The sequence below is a fragment of the Chelonoidis abingdonii genome, chromosome 3, assembly GCF_003597395.2.
Source record: "Chelonoidis abingdonii isolate Lonesome George chromosome 3, CheloAbing_2.0, whole genome shotgun sequence".
NCBI classification, from domain to species: Eukaryota; Metazoa; Chordata; order Testudines; family Testudinidae; genus Chelonoidis; species Chelonoidis abingdonii.
This window is the reverse complement of record NC_133771.1, coordinates 193,954,677-193,968,245: the sequence shown is the minus strand read 5'-3', so window position 1 is coordinate 193,968,245 and position 13,569 is coordinate 193,954,677. Positions and strand designations below refer to the sequence as shown.

Below are 13,569 nucleotides of genomic sequence, written 5' to 3'. Positions count from 1 at the left end.
CTGGAAAGATCTATAGAATTTATAGGTAGGTTTTTCATCCATTCTATAAATATTCTACAACAGAGGTAGACTATTGTATTGAGTTCTATAGGTTGATTTTAAAAGGTATTGTAGTCTATTAATTTCTATAGGATGCTTCCATAATGTTTTTCTCCTGCCAAAATACCAAGGGCTCAATTCAGAAAGATACTTAAGCATGTGCTTCTGGAATTAGAATACTAAAGAGCAGGGAAAAAACACTTAAAATCCTCTCTAATTCCATTCATTTTATTTTCAGTTCATTAATAAATATATACCAACTATTGGGTTTGAGACACTGTAGGGGCCTGTGTCCAAGTAATGGCCTTCAGGAAGCTATCTGATTCATCTTTTAACTAGAAGACGGGTGGCTCAGGAAACTGGCACTGAGATGGGGAAGCTTTCAATTTTAAGTAGGTGGCTCACATCCAGTCAGCATCAGACCTAACCAGAAATTGTTATTATCTAATAGCTGACTTCAGTGTAATTCTACATAGGTATAAGGGTCTGTCTATATAACTATCACTGTAGGATCAGGGCCTAGAATTGTTAATCTGTCACAGACATGACATTTACACACTTAAGTGACATGGTTGCATTATCCCTTACTTATCTATTAAGTCTAACTGCCAGTGGATGTCTGAATGGCTACATTATGCCTGCCTGACTTCATAATGAAATAATAATATCTAGTTCTTATTGGCTTTATCATTACATGTAATTGTTCTTTTCAAAAGTGGCTGGTATAATTTTACATCGACTTCAGTAGTCTTTGTAAATGTGGTTTCAGTAAATATATTGACTCACCATTCATTCCATTGTATACACTCCTGTGATGGGGTGACATATCATCTGCTACTTGTCTCCTCAGGGTACCTTCTCTGCTGCCTCCACTGAGATGTTTGAAATGCTCCGGACTCCCCCCATAATGTTGTTTGAGATGCTCAGGGCTTGTCCCCCTCACTTTCTGGAGATGTTCTGTGCTTCCACTTAATGTATGTTTTTGAAGATGCTCGGGGCTGCCACTGCTGTGCTTTTGATGCTCTGGGCTACTACTAGGCCTATGTTTTTGAAAATGTTCAGGACTACTACTTAAAATGTGCTTTGGAAGAGTTTCTGGACTACTACTGGCATGCTTTTGCTGTTCAGGACTAGCTTTGCCAACGTTTTTATGATGTTCTGGACTTGGTCCTTTTAGATGCTTCTGGTGATCGGGACTTCCAGAACTCTTAGGTTTTTGGAGATGCTCTGGGCTAACACTCCTATGTTTTTGATGCTCAGGGCTTCCCTCGCCCCTACTTTTTTGGAGATGTTCAGGACTAGTATTTGGATGGTGTTTATGATGGTCTGGACTGTCCGTACTTCCAGTGCTAGAGGTGCTGCTCCCATCACCAACATCTCGTATGTAAGAAGTTGTTGCATTTAGCTGGCAGAGGCTGATTTGGCTGTCAATGGAACTCCTGCTGCCTGCTCCACCACTTTTCTCTTCATCCAGCAAAACACACAGTTCTCTCAGTTCCATGTTTTCTTTAACCACTTCTTCTTGTCTCACTTCCAATTCTTTCAGTTTCTGTAAATATAAGGCAACCTCTTTGTGCATAACCCCAGCACTGTACCTGCCCAATCTCTGCCACTCTCGTGATACCTTCTTGCCTTTCTGCCTATCATCATCCAGAAAACAGCAAAGGTCTCTCAGTTCTTGGTTATCTTCTTGCAACTTCTGATTGATATCCTTTAAAAGAAAGAAAATAATTAGAGAGACATGTCTAAAAATTAACATTCATTCTAATGGTAACATTACATAAGCCAATTAGCAGAGCTGTTGTAGATATGTCATCTAACTTCCCCATCCTGCTCCAATCAGCATACGTCAATCAATTTTGCATGTACGATTCTACTATGACTGCATAATGTTTCTGTAAAACAAAGACATTAGGCAGCACAAAACTAAACATCTCACTGAATAAATCTCAAAGGTTCAGAGGTTAATTTCAGATATGGTGTGAAAACTTCAATTTTTTAACCAAAACTCATCCATAACCTTTTAATGTCAAACAAGATAGAAAAAATATATTTATCACAACTTCTCTCAGAAGATTTCCACTATCGTGAAATATCCTCTTTTGTGTTATTGCTGAATAACAGGAAGTATAGAGGCACTAATGATTATATATATGATTATACTTTGATTTTATTATATCTGTAATCTAATCTATATCTAGATAGATCGATAGATTGATAGATGATGGAAGGTTTATATACATATACTTTTCAGAGCGCAAAAGAATTTGGGGTTTCATTTGGTTTGATTCCAATTTTGGACAGAAGAATCTGGTCAGGTTTCATTTAGTCCAGACTAATTCAGCCATTCTGAAATGAAATCATTTCCTATTAATAACTCTTAATAGTCTCAATTCAAAGAAAACTAAGAAGTACATACCCCATGCTCTTCTCTAACTACTGAACATTCATGCTCTAAAGTAAAAACATTCAAGAACATAAGAACATAAGAATGGCCATATTGCTATAGTAGGACATGATGCAAAATAAAACTTTTCTAGCATTCGTTATGGTTGTTCCTAGTTTTAATAATCTGGCCTGTGATCATATTCATCATTTGCAACTCAGGGTATTTTTTTTCACCTTTTACTGCTTTTGTAACATTCTGTGTATTTGTGACACATATTCATTTTGTAAATGCTCACACTTTAAATACATTTCCTATACTTCCCTTTTCTTCCCTTCTTCTGTATTATTTCAAATACAAGATGAACTACACATATGATGTTTTAGCATTTTTGTTTCCTAGTAGCAAAGATGGATGTTTATTCAGCAATGTTTATACAGGCTTGGATTTTTAAAGGAACATGTAGAAGCTAGGTGACCAAATTCCATTGAAATTCAGTGAAGAGTAGGCACCTAACTCCCTTAAACACTTTAGAAAATCACAACCATGTAGCCTTCTGAAACTAAGCTCAAGCTTTTAAAGAGAGAATAAGGCTTCTGTAACGAATAACATCTACAATGAATACTTAAACATTACAAAGCAGGCCTATAAATTATAAGAAGAAAATTCATTTTCAAGTCCCAGTTCAAAATATGAAGAAAAAAGGGGAAATAAAAGTATCACTTAGGAAGTTCAGAGTTAAGATAGTAACTTATAACTCATTCCCTATCACATTCCAATGTGGTTTCTTAATTAAACTTACCTAGTATTTAAGCCCATACACTCTAGTCACATCCCTGCACCACCAAGGGAGCGAGTAGCAGAGAGAGTGACAGCCTAAACTCTGCACTTCCTTGCACTGCTATTGTAATTTAGAACCTTAGCTTTATTTTAACTAAGATAATTGTATCATCAGATGGGACCCTGGCACTTCCTGAAGTGCAGACAGATGTCATTTATCACAAAAGTGGAAACAGGTCTAGTCATGCTTTGCAGAACAGGGTGTATGAGGAGAGGAATGAAGTCTTCTCTCTCTTACTGATTTTCTGTTTTATTCCACATCATTATCAATCACCCATTTCTAGCACATTAGAAGAGATTTTTCTTAACCAAAGTACGTAATATGGGCTAACATATGCATCTGCTGTACTTTGTCAGACAAGAACTTCCCCAGATAATATTTCATAAGTCCATACCTCTCCCTATGTGTCTCCTCTCATTACCCCCTCATAACTCCTCAGTTTCAACTCAATATATAAACTATATAAATCCCAACTGAAGTAAATTTTTGTTCCATATAACAGCTTTGGCATGCTACATCATAGCTGTAGCTATGACACACCCCCAGTTTTCAAAGGCAGGGTGAGTATCCATGAGCAGTTGTGCCTCTCACCCAGAAAACATTAAAACAATTAGGAATAAATAATTGCAGGCCTGATTTGCCTCCCATTGAAGTCAATGGAAATATTCCATTTAGAATGGTTGGGTCAGGTCTTAAAACAGAAACAGCACATCAAAAAGTGGAAACTCTCTGAAAATATGCCCAACTCATAGATTTTGTTAAAACATCTTGCTCTAGAAGAGCTTCAACTGCAATTGGCTTTTAAAAGAAATTAAAGGAGGGAATAAGAAAAATATTAGTGTTTAATCAGAGGACATGCTCTCACTAAAGAAATCAAAGTATGGTATTGATGAACCCAAAATCAAAGAGGTTTCCAACAATCTGTCCCAGGAGTGGAAAGCATAATTACTATGTGCTGCACACTGAAAATGATCAAGGCTTCCCAGAAGCCTGGTGAGAAGCTTTATTGATAAAGTAAGAAACAATCTTAAGACAGCAACAGAGTTAACATGGCAGTCAGATGATCTTAAAAACAACAATCTTTGAATTTATCCAGCATTGTATATTTTATCCTTTCACGTGCACTTGAAATGAGAACATTTAAACCTACTGAAATCTATACGTTTTGAGAGCAAGAATTCAAAGAATCAAAGATATCCATCCCCACAAAAAAGTTTTTGATGTACATTGCACCATATACTTGTTCTATACCCTGCACACAGTTTGCCACTTCTGTTTCCTGCCTACTCTAGGGAGGAGATAAAAGTAGAGTGATTTTTTTAAAAAAGCAACTCTTATTCATTGTGGGATGAATCCAGCCATCCTTATTCAGGTTTTACTCTGTTCTCACTAAGACAAACTCCTATCAACCCTCCGTGAGAATTTACCTAAATGACTGAGTAAAAGTATTTCGGGAAGTAGGGGAATTGCCCCTGTATGATGCACATGCAGATAGGAAATCCCCCCTCTGTTTGAAAGGGCAGATCCCTAAACCGACTGGAAGGCCCTCTGCCAGTCTAGGGATGTGGGGGAGAAAGACAACTTCATCATTCCCCATCCCCCTAACCTCATGGGGAATCTGTGGTTCTCTTCTCCAAACCTTCCCGCAAAATACCACCAGGAGACTCTTGCCAAATTTTATTTGCTCCAAGCACAGAACAGCCCAACAGACCGCAGCGGCATCGGGCTCAGCCCCGCAGCCAAACCCCTCCAGCAGCGCCCCTGAAGCGGGCTCAGCGCAAGGGGCGCAGGAGGAGCGCCCCGCCCAGTGCCAGGCGGCAGCGGCCCCCCCTACACCCGCCCCTCACCTTGAGGCCGCGGATCTCGCCGAGGTGGAGCTGCAGGCGGCGGTTCACCTCCCGGATGAGGTTGCTGTGGTCCAGCATCGCGCTCATCTTCTCCGCCTCGGCCCTGCGCAGGCTGCGGATCAGCTCCTCCTTGCTCCACTTCAGCAGCTCCTCGTCGGACACCTTGGACAGGTCCTCGGCTGGGGCCGCCCCGCCGCTGTCCGCCGCCTTAGACATGGTGGCAGCCCAAGTCCAACCTCCTTTCCCACGGCCGCCCTGGCAGCAGCCGGGGGACCCCAAAGCCAGCCCGGGCTCAGCCTGCTCCCCAGCAAGCCACCCCCCGGCTCTGCTGCCGCTGGCTCAGGGAGTGGGAGGACAGCAGCGTCTCATAGGAGGGGGAGCCCCGAAACCCAGTCCAGGGGCTGCCCTCTCCCAGCAAGTTGGCTGCGATGTGCTGCTGCTGTGCTGATACAAGGCGGGGATCTTCCGGACCCGGACCGCAGGTCCTGACAGAGCGGGGGAGGTAGGCTGAAGTCTGGGGGACCCTCACAGCCAGCCTGGGGATCACACCCTCCTCAGCAAGTCAGTTGCAGCTGGCTCTCCTCCTCGCCGCTCCTGACCGTGCTCATCCCCCGAAGCCATCCTTGCTAATTAGGGCTCTGACGGTATCGAGTTCTCCTCCGGCACGCGATGGAGCCATGCAAAGTCCCAAGCTGAAGCACCATGGTGGATGGGACGGGAGGGCGGGAGGCTGGGGAGCAGGATCCCGCGGCAGGGGTGGGGAAGCGCCTCTTAAAAGCAGACGCAGCTTCGGGCGCCTGGTTGCTCGCCCCCTCTGCCCGCGCAGCAGTAAGGGTGAGGGGTGCAGGCCGAGGGCAGTGCCGCTGCCGCCGCCCCGCTCCTTGGCATGCCTCCTCGGCGCGTACCCGCAGGGCGGCACTGAGGCTGCATTGGACTCAGGGCTGGGAGCCGGAGGCGGCGGAGCTTTGGAGCGCCTGCAGCCGCTGCCGGAGACTCACGGGCCGCTCCTCCTGCTGAGGCGCTCCCGGCACAAGTGAGCTGACCCCGAGCAGCGCGCGGCTTTTCACAGAGGCTCATGCCATGTGCGAGCCCATTGGGAGGGAGTCGCCAGCCGCAGTCCAGCGTGGCTCTCGGTCGCCACCTGCCGCATGCCAGTGACTCCGCTGCCTGTGCAAGTGGCTTCACACAGTGGGCTCCTCGGCCAGCTCCGCTCTCCTCTCAGCCCTCTTGAAAGCCCTGCCTGTACGATGACGAGGGAGGGGGACGGAGGGAGGGGCAGCATTCCTCATTTGGGAGCTGCTACGAGCCTGAGCACTAGTCAGGGTCCCTGCAAGGATGTTTCATGCCCTAGGTGAAACTTCACTTGCACTCCGCCCTGAGGCGCCCCCCCCTTGCAGCAGCTCCACTAAGCCACCTCTCCCCTGCTCGGCTCACCCCTGCTTCGTGCACAGGGGCAGATCTAGAATTTGCAGCCCCAAGCACAACGGCATGCTGCGGGGGCGCTCTGCCAGTCGCTGGTCCCGCGGCTCCAGTGGACCTCCCACAGGCGTGCCTGCAGAGGGTCCGCTGGTCCCGCCACCACTGAAGCCGCGGGACAAGCGGACCGTCCGCAGGCATGCCCGCAAGGCTGGCTGCCTGCAGCCCTCCCAGCGACCGGCAGAGCACCCCCTGCGGCATGCCGCCCCAAGAACGAGCTTGGCGTGCTGGGGCCTGGAGCCACCCCTGTCCGCACATGAGCACCCCGAGCATGCCATCGCTGCTTCACTTCTCCCACCTCCCAGGCTTGCGTCATCTAAGCTGATTGGCGCCGCAAGCCTGGGAGATGGGAGAAGTGAAGCAGCTCACGCCTGCCCCTGGCATGCTCTGGGAGGAGGCGGGGCAGGGGTGAGCTGGGGCGGGGAGTTCCCCTGCATGCTGGCACCCCCTCCTTACTTGCTGTAGGAGGCCCTCCCTGTGCTCCCCTGCCCCAGCTCCCTCCGCCTAAATGCTGGCAGCGACTAGGGCGGCCGAAGATCCGGCTGCCACGGTCTCTGCTGCTGAAGAAAATGGCATCCCCCAAATCCCAGTACCCTAGGCGACCGCCTAAATGGTTGCACCGGCCCTGGCACTAGCTATAGTCAGGAGAGATAGGGGAGCAAGTAGTAGAATCTATGACTGACAAACTTCACTTAACCTCATAGAATATCAGGGTTGGAAGGGCTCTGAGGAGATCACCTCAAATTAGGGCCAGTCCACAGACAGATTTTTACCCCAGGTCCCAAAATGCCCCCCCTCAAGAATTGAACTTACAACCCTGGGTTCAGCAGGCTAATGCTCAAACCACTGAGCAATCCCTTCCCCCTTGCTGCCTCATCCCAACCCTGGGCAGAACATATCTGCCCCCAAAGAGGTGGGAAGGAGTCATTGGTGTTCAAGGAATGATCCATAAATTCCAAGCTGGTAAAGGACTGTTGTGATCATCTGGTCTAGAACTTCTGATCTAGAACATCCAGAACAGGGGTGTGCAAACTACGGCCCGCAGGCCGGATCTGGCCCATGAGATATTTTTAGCTGGTCTGCGAGCTCCCACTGGGGAGTGCAGTCAGGGCTCACATCACGCGGCTCGGCCCTGCCCTGGCACTCCGGCCGGGACACAGGGTTGGGGCCACACCATGCAGCTTGGCCCCACTCCAGCACTTGGGTCGGGGGCCACACCACATGGCTCGGACCCGCTCCAGGGTGCAGGGTCTGGGATGTACCACATGGCTCCAGGAAGGCACAGCATGGCCCCACCCTGGCACTCTAGCCAGGGCTCAAGGTTGGGGGCTGCTCCACGCAGCTCCCGAAAGCCACAGCGTGGCCTAGCTCTGGCTCCTACGTGCTCCAATGGCCACCTCCGGCACTCCAATGGGAGCTGCAGGGGCAGTGACTGCAGATGGGACAGTGCGCAGAGTCGCCAGGCCATGCCTCCATGTAGGAGCTGGAGAGGGACATACCACTGCTTCTGGGAGCCACTTGAGGTAAGCACTGCTTGGAGCCTGCACCCACGAGCCTCTCCCCATGCCCCAACACTCTGCCCCAGCTCTTATCCCCCTCCTGCTCTCCAAACCCCTCGATCCCAGCCCAGAGCACCCTCCTGCACCCCAAACCTCTCATCCCCAGTCCCACCCTAGAGCACGCACCCCCTGCCAAAACCTGCACCCTTCATGCACCCCCAACTCCAATTTTCTGAGCTTTCTATGGGCCAAAAAGTTTACCTACAGATGACCTAGAACTTCCCCAGAATAATTCCTAGAGCAGTGGTTCTCAACCAGGGATACATGTACTCAGCTATGTTGTGGAAAATAGACCACACAGTTGATTTTAGAAGGGTAAAGGACAGGGTCGCATACATTAACACCTCATCATGGGCAGGTCCCTCGCCGGTCCTGTTAAGCAGAGGAGACCTCGTCCCATGCGCGTGACCCTCCAGTCAATCACTTCAAGCACAGCTGTGAGGCTTGCTTTCGAGACACTTCCAGTCAGGAGGCTCGGGGCGTTTTTTTACAGCTGTCACTTACGCTGGCCGAATGGCCTTCACACACATACAGGCACATTTCCGACACAGCCGTCGGGGCGAAACCAGCCACCCTGGCTGTGGTCCCGGATCAACCTGGTGGACCAGGACTCCTGAACCTTACACGGACGATTAGGATTTCCCTTCGGACCCAAAGAGCGCGTTCCGAGAGTGACCCAGGCGCGACCCAGGTTTACTTTTACTTCTAACACATTACTTTTAGCGCCCCTCTAGCGCTTTTACCTTTGCCTAATACTTACAAAACCTGCTCCTGATTTGGCCCAAAACTTCTACCCCGATTTGTATTCAAATTTTTCCTACCAATCCAGAGGGCGTCAAGCGTGTCTGAGAACAATAAAGGTTCAGATCCAGCTTATAACTTACCCAGACCTTGAGCCTATGGACCAGTTCTCCACCAACAACCCAGCAGCAGAGATTTAAAAGGTCTCTTACCTTTCAGTTGGGCCCAGGGTTTGGTGGGAGACTGCCCGCAGTCCTCTGGTCTGAGGAAGTCTTCTGTGGATCCCGGACGAGCCGCCAAATTGTTGTGGAAAATAGACCACACAGTTGATTTTAGATTAGACAACCTGAGGCTTTTTTATTTTGATACAAGCATACATGCAGGGAGAGACAGCATGATCCTACGCAAGAGGCAGGCTGCTTTGCATTTTACAAATTTTACCATGCTTATAAAGGTTAAAACCGCAAAACGTAGCACGCTGGTTACACATGTTATTTGCCTTATTTGGAATATAATGTTGATAACAAGCAAGCTGACCAATTAATTTTTTATTTATGGCAGAGCCCCAATTTTTTATTTATGGCTTTTTTTGTTATTGTTTTTGCCAGTTAAGTTTGCGGTTTGACCATTTTAACACCTCTTTTGTAGTTTTGACAGCAGGCTTAGCTGTTGTAACTTAACAGATTTTGGGGGTTTTTTTTAATTTAATTTTAGTTTTTGGGGGGGGGCCCTGACCACATTTTTTTGCCTTAGCATGCCCTTTGTACAGAAAAACAAGCTAAGCTAAGGCTTTAAATTATTTTTGCTTACAGGCCTAGGGCCTAAGACAAAGGGGGGCGGGGGGTTGCTTTTCCCTGACAGCTAGATATTTGCCTAGTCTAATAACTAGCAAAGTCAGTACAAACTAAAATTTCATACAGACAATGGCTTGTTTATACTGGTCTATAAACTATACTATAAAATGTAAGTATAATATTTATATTCCAATTGATTTATTTTATAATTATGGAGTAAAATGAGAAAGTAAGCACTTTTTTCAGTATTAGTGTGCTGAGACACTTTTGTATTTTTATGTCTGCTTTTGCAAACAAGTAGTTTTAAAGTGAGGTGGAACTTGAGGTACATAAGACAAATCCAACTCCTGAAAGGGGTACCGAAGTCTGGAAAGGTTGAGAGCCACTATCCTAGGGACCGAATGGCTAGGAAGCAGTTCTGCAGAAAAGGACCTAGGGGTTACAGTGGATGAGAAGCTGGATATGAGTCAACAGTGTGCCTTTGTTGCCAACAAGGTTAACAGCATTTTGGGCTGTATAAGTAGGGGCATTGCCAGCAGATCGAGGGATGTGATCACTCCCCTCTATTTGACATTGGTAAGGCCTCATCTGGAGTACTGTGTTTTGGGCCCCACACTACAAGAAGGATGTGGAAAAATTGGAAAGAGTCCAGCAGAGGGGGCAACATAATATGATTAGGGGGCTGGAGCACATGAACTTTTAGGAGGAGAAGCTTGAAGGGAAACTGGGATTTGTTTAGTTCTGCAGAAAGAGAAGAATGAGGTGGATTTTGATAGCTGCTGCTTCAAGCTACCTGAAAGGGGAATTCGAAAGAGATGGTATCTTAGGACGTGTTCTCAGTGGTACTGATGACAGAACAAGGTAGTAATGGTCTCAAAGTTGGCAGTGGGGAAGGTTAGGAGGTGGATATTAGGAACACTCACTCAGAGAGTGGTGAAGCACTGGAATGGGTTACCTAGGGAGGTGGTGGAGTCTCCTTCCTTAGAGGTTTTTAAGGTCAGGCTTGACAAAGCTCTGGCTGGGATGATTTAGTTGGTGTTGGTCCTGCTTTGAGCAGGGGGTTGGACTAGACGACCTCTTGAGGTCCCTTCCAACCCTGATATTCTATGATTCTATGATTCCTAGAGCACATCTTGTAGAAAAATATCCAGTCTTGATTTTAAAATCATCAGGGATGTGGACTCCAGCACAAATTGTTCGGTAAATTGTTCCAATGGTTAATTACTCTCTCCATTAAAAAATTTACAGCTGATTTCCATGAACAAGACTGCTAAAGATTAATTACCATTGTTTGTTGCTGCTGCTGCTGCTTCTATTCTTGTTACCCTGCTTAGACCCTGGTCAAGCAGAACTGTTCTCTACAGTACATTACAAACTGTACCAAGATACTCAGATTTTGCAACCTTGAAGCATAATGAACAATTTGACGGAAGGGTCAGATTTGAAACCAGTGTTCAAACACATTTATATAAACTATTTTAAATTGAAAAATAACTGCACAAAACCATCCTACCTGTTAGTACTCCTGTTTTCTCTGATGGAGCAAATGAAATTGTTTGTTTGAGATTGCCAGCAACAAAAAGCTGCATTTCATACACTTTGTCCTGACCCTTCATTTACAGAGATAATTTACCTTTATGGGCCAAATTCAGATCTGGTGTAATTGGCTACAACACCATTTTGTGGAAAGTTATGTACACTTGCAATATATTGCTATCTGGGATTTCAGATTCCAAGTGCCCAACACCATGAGAATGATTGTAGAGTTGTGTGGGCCAAACATTTTCCAGTTTGTCTAAAAAAGTAAGTACCCTGTACTAGGACTAATCTTTTTTGTGGAAGACTTCAAAGTGTAGCCTTATAATCCATCAATATTCCTCACCAAGTAAGGTGATCTGATGTATCTCAATTTTACCATTGGCAGACAGGGCCGCCCTGAGGATTCAGGGGGCCTGGAGTCTTCCGGCTGCCGAATTGTTGCTGAAGACCCGGCACTTCGACAGTGGGTCCCGGGGTGGAAGGACCCCCATCGTGGGTCTTCAGGGCACTTCGGCGGCAAGTCCCAGAGCGGAAGGACCTCCCACCCCCAAATTGCAGCCGAAGACCCGGCACTTCGGCAGCGGGTCCTGGGGTGGAAGGACCCCCCAGTGCGGGTCTTCTGGCTCTGGCATAAGACATTTGCTGCTGGATAGCATACACCCCTCAGAGTCCTGCAATCACTGTCACAGTGAAGTCACTAAGCATTTTGCTGCCCCAGGCAACTGCCTAGTCTTTCTACAAAAGGAAGTCAGTCACTGCCACAAGAGCACACTAGCCTAAATTATTTTCTGCTCTTGGTAATATTTTAAAGTTGTCACAAGAACAGCTTTAGCTGAAGCCTTTTCTCTTTTATGTTTCTAATCTTCTGAATCTGAATCCTTCCCATGCCATCAGATGTCACTCAGGGCACAAACAAGATTCCACTCTCCCTGTCTATCCTAGGCCACTGTTCCTGTGTCCTCTATGTTGTTAAGTGCCATAAGTTTTCCATCTCTAAATAGTGTTTGTAGGAAAGATTCTTTTGGCCAGCTCCTTTTACATGTTCCACCAGCTGCCCAGTGGCATGCTTACCCCATGGCAGGCACTCTGGCTTCATCTTCACCACATCTCAGATATTTGCATCTTCTTTTCTAGATATTTTTGGAGATAAGGAGTTGTTGATCTCTGAAGAATCTTGGCTTTTATTATAAATTAATTCTATTTAATACTTGCTATTTTCCTGAGGCATTTCCTTTCAAAACATGTAAATGTCTGGGCAGACCTTTGGTGGATTTCCAGCTTTCACATGCAAATGTTAAGATGGAAATAACATTTGAGTTGAAGATTCAGTTTAGTCTCTAAGTTGTAGATTTTCAGTGACCAAATTTTGTGTAAGCTGCTGAATACAGCTGCAACTTTGCTAATTCATGACTTTATTTCCTTCTGGACATCCTCATTTGCTTGCACCTTACTGCCCAATGTGAATTGATTCACCTTGTGTATTCCTTGCCGTCTTAATGTAATGCTTGAGTTGGGAATTGCTGGGGTTCTCAGTTAGATTTGGGTTTTCATAACGGATTATTAGCCCTATCTTTTCTGTGATGCGGGACCTTCTTGGTTGATCTGTCACTTAGAAGAGTTATGGTATCAGCAAAATCTAGATCTTCTAGTGTGCTGCTGCTCACCTATGTGATTTCTAATCTTAATGGAAAAAAATTCAGTGAAGAGATCCTGATTCTGCCTGCCTCTGACAACATAGGAGGCAGACAGAACTACAGTTCCACAAAGAGAATTGGGAGGGGGTGGGGCTGTGGTCCCCCCTGACCCATGGTTGACACAGGGCTATGCCTGCAAGGCACAATCAAGCTCCAAATGTTTAGTGAAGTGCAGTCAGGGTGGGCATATATCCGGTAACTCTGAGCAGCATTTTGAACTCTCTCAGATTGGTCACACTGAAAGGAGTTTAAAAAGTGTAAAGTTAGGCTGGTCAGGAAATAACTTTTTACAGAGGGAAAGATTTAGATGAAAAGAATGTTTGTTTTAATCAAAATTTGCCTTCAATTTTTTTTGTTTGTTTTTAGTTTTTCAAAAAGAAAATCCCATACTAAACATATTTTAGTTTTTGACAAAGAGTCCTATGGCACCTTATAGACTAACAGACATATTGGAGCATAAGCTTTCGTGGGTGAAAGCTTATGAATATCCAAGAAATATTTAATGAAAATGGAATTTTTTTCATGGAAATTTCCATTTGGAAAACCATTTTCCACTGAAAAAGTCTTTTGAAAAAAAATCTGCCCAGTTCTAGCAGAAATATAGCAAAAGGTCATCAAGAGTGTTAGTTTTTCATCCTCAAATAAACTTTATT

At 46.0% G+C, this 13,569-nt stretch overlaps 1 protein-coding gene across 5 annotated transcripts in view; it reads right to left on the bottom strand.

The window, feature by feature from the left end:
* CCDC85A (coiled-coil domain containing 85A) overlaps nucleotides 1-5,403 on the bottom strand; it is a 174,031-nt gene extending 168,628 nt beyond the window's left edge. For all 5 annotated transcript variants that reach the window (XM_075064429.1, XM_075064426.1, XM_075064427.1 and 2 more), the window contains exons 1-2: nucleotides 5,114-5,403; nucleotides 826-1,750 (exon numbers count right to left, since the gene is read on the bottom strand). In XM_075064429.1, the coding sequence (XP_074920530.1) occupies nucleotides 826-1,750; nucleotides 5,114-5,329 (1,141 nt within the window). In that variant the 5' untranslated portion in view covers nucleotides 5,330-5,403. The remainder of the gene's footprint in view (nucleotides 1-825; nucleotides 1,751-5,113) is intronic.
* Between the last annotated feature and the right edge of the window lie 8,166 nt (nucleotides 5,404-13,569).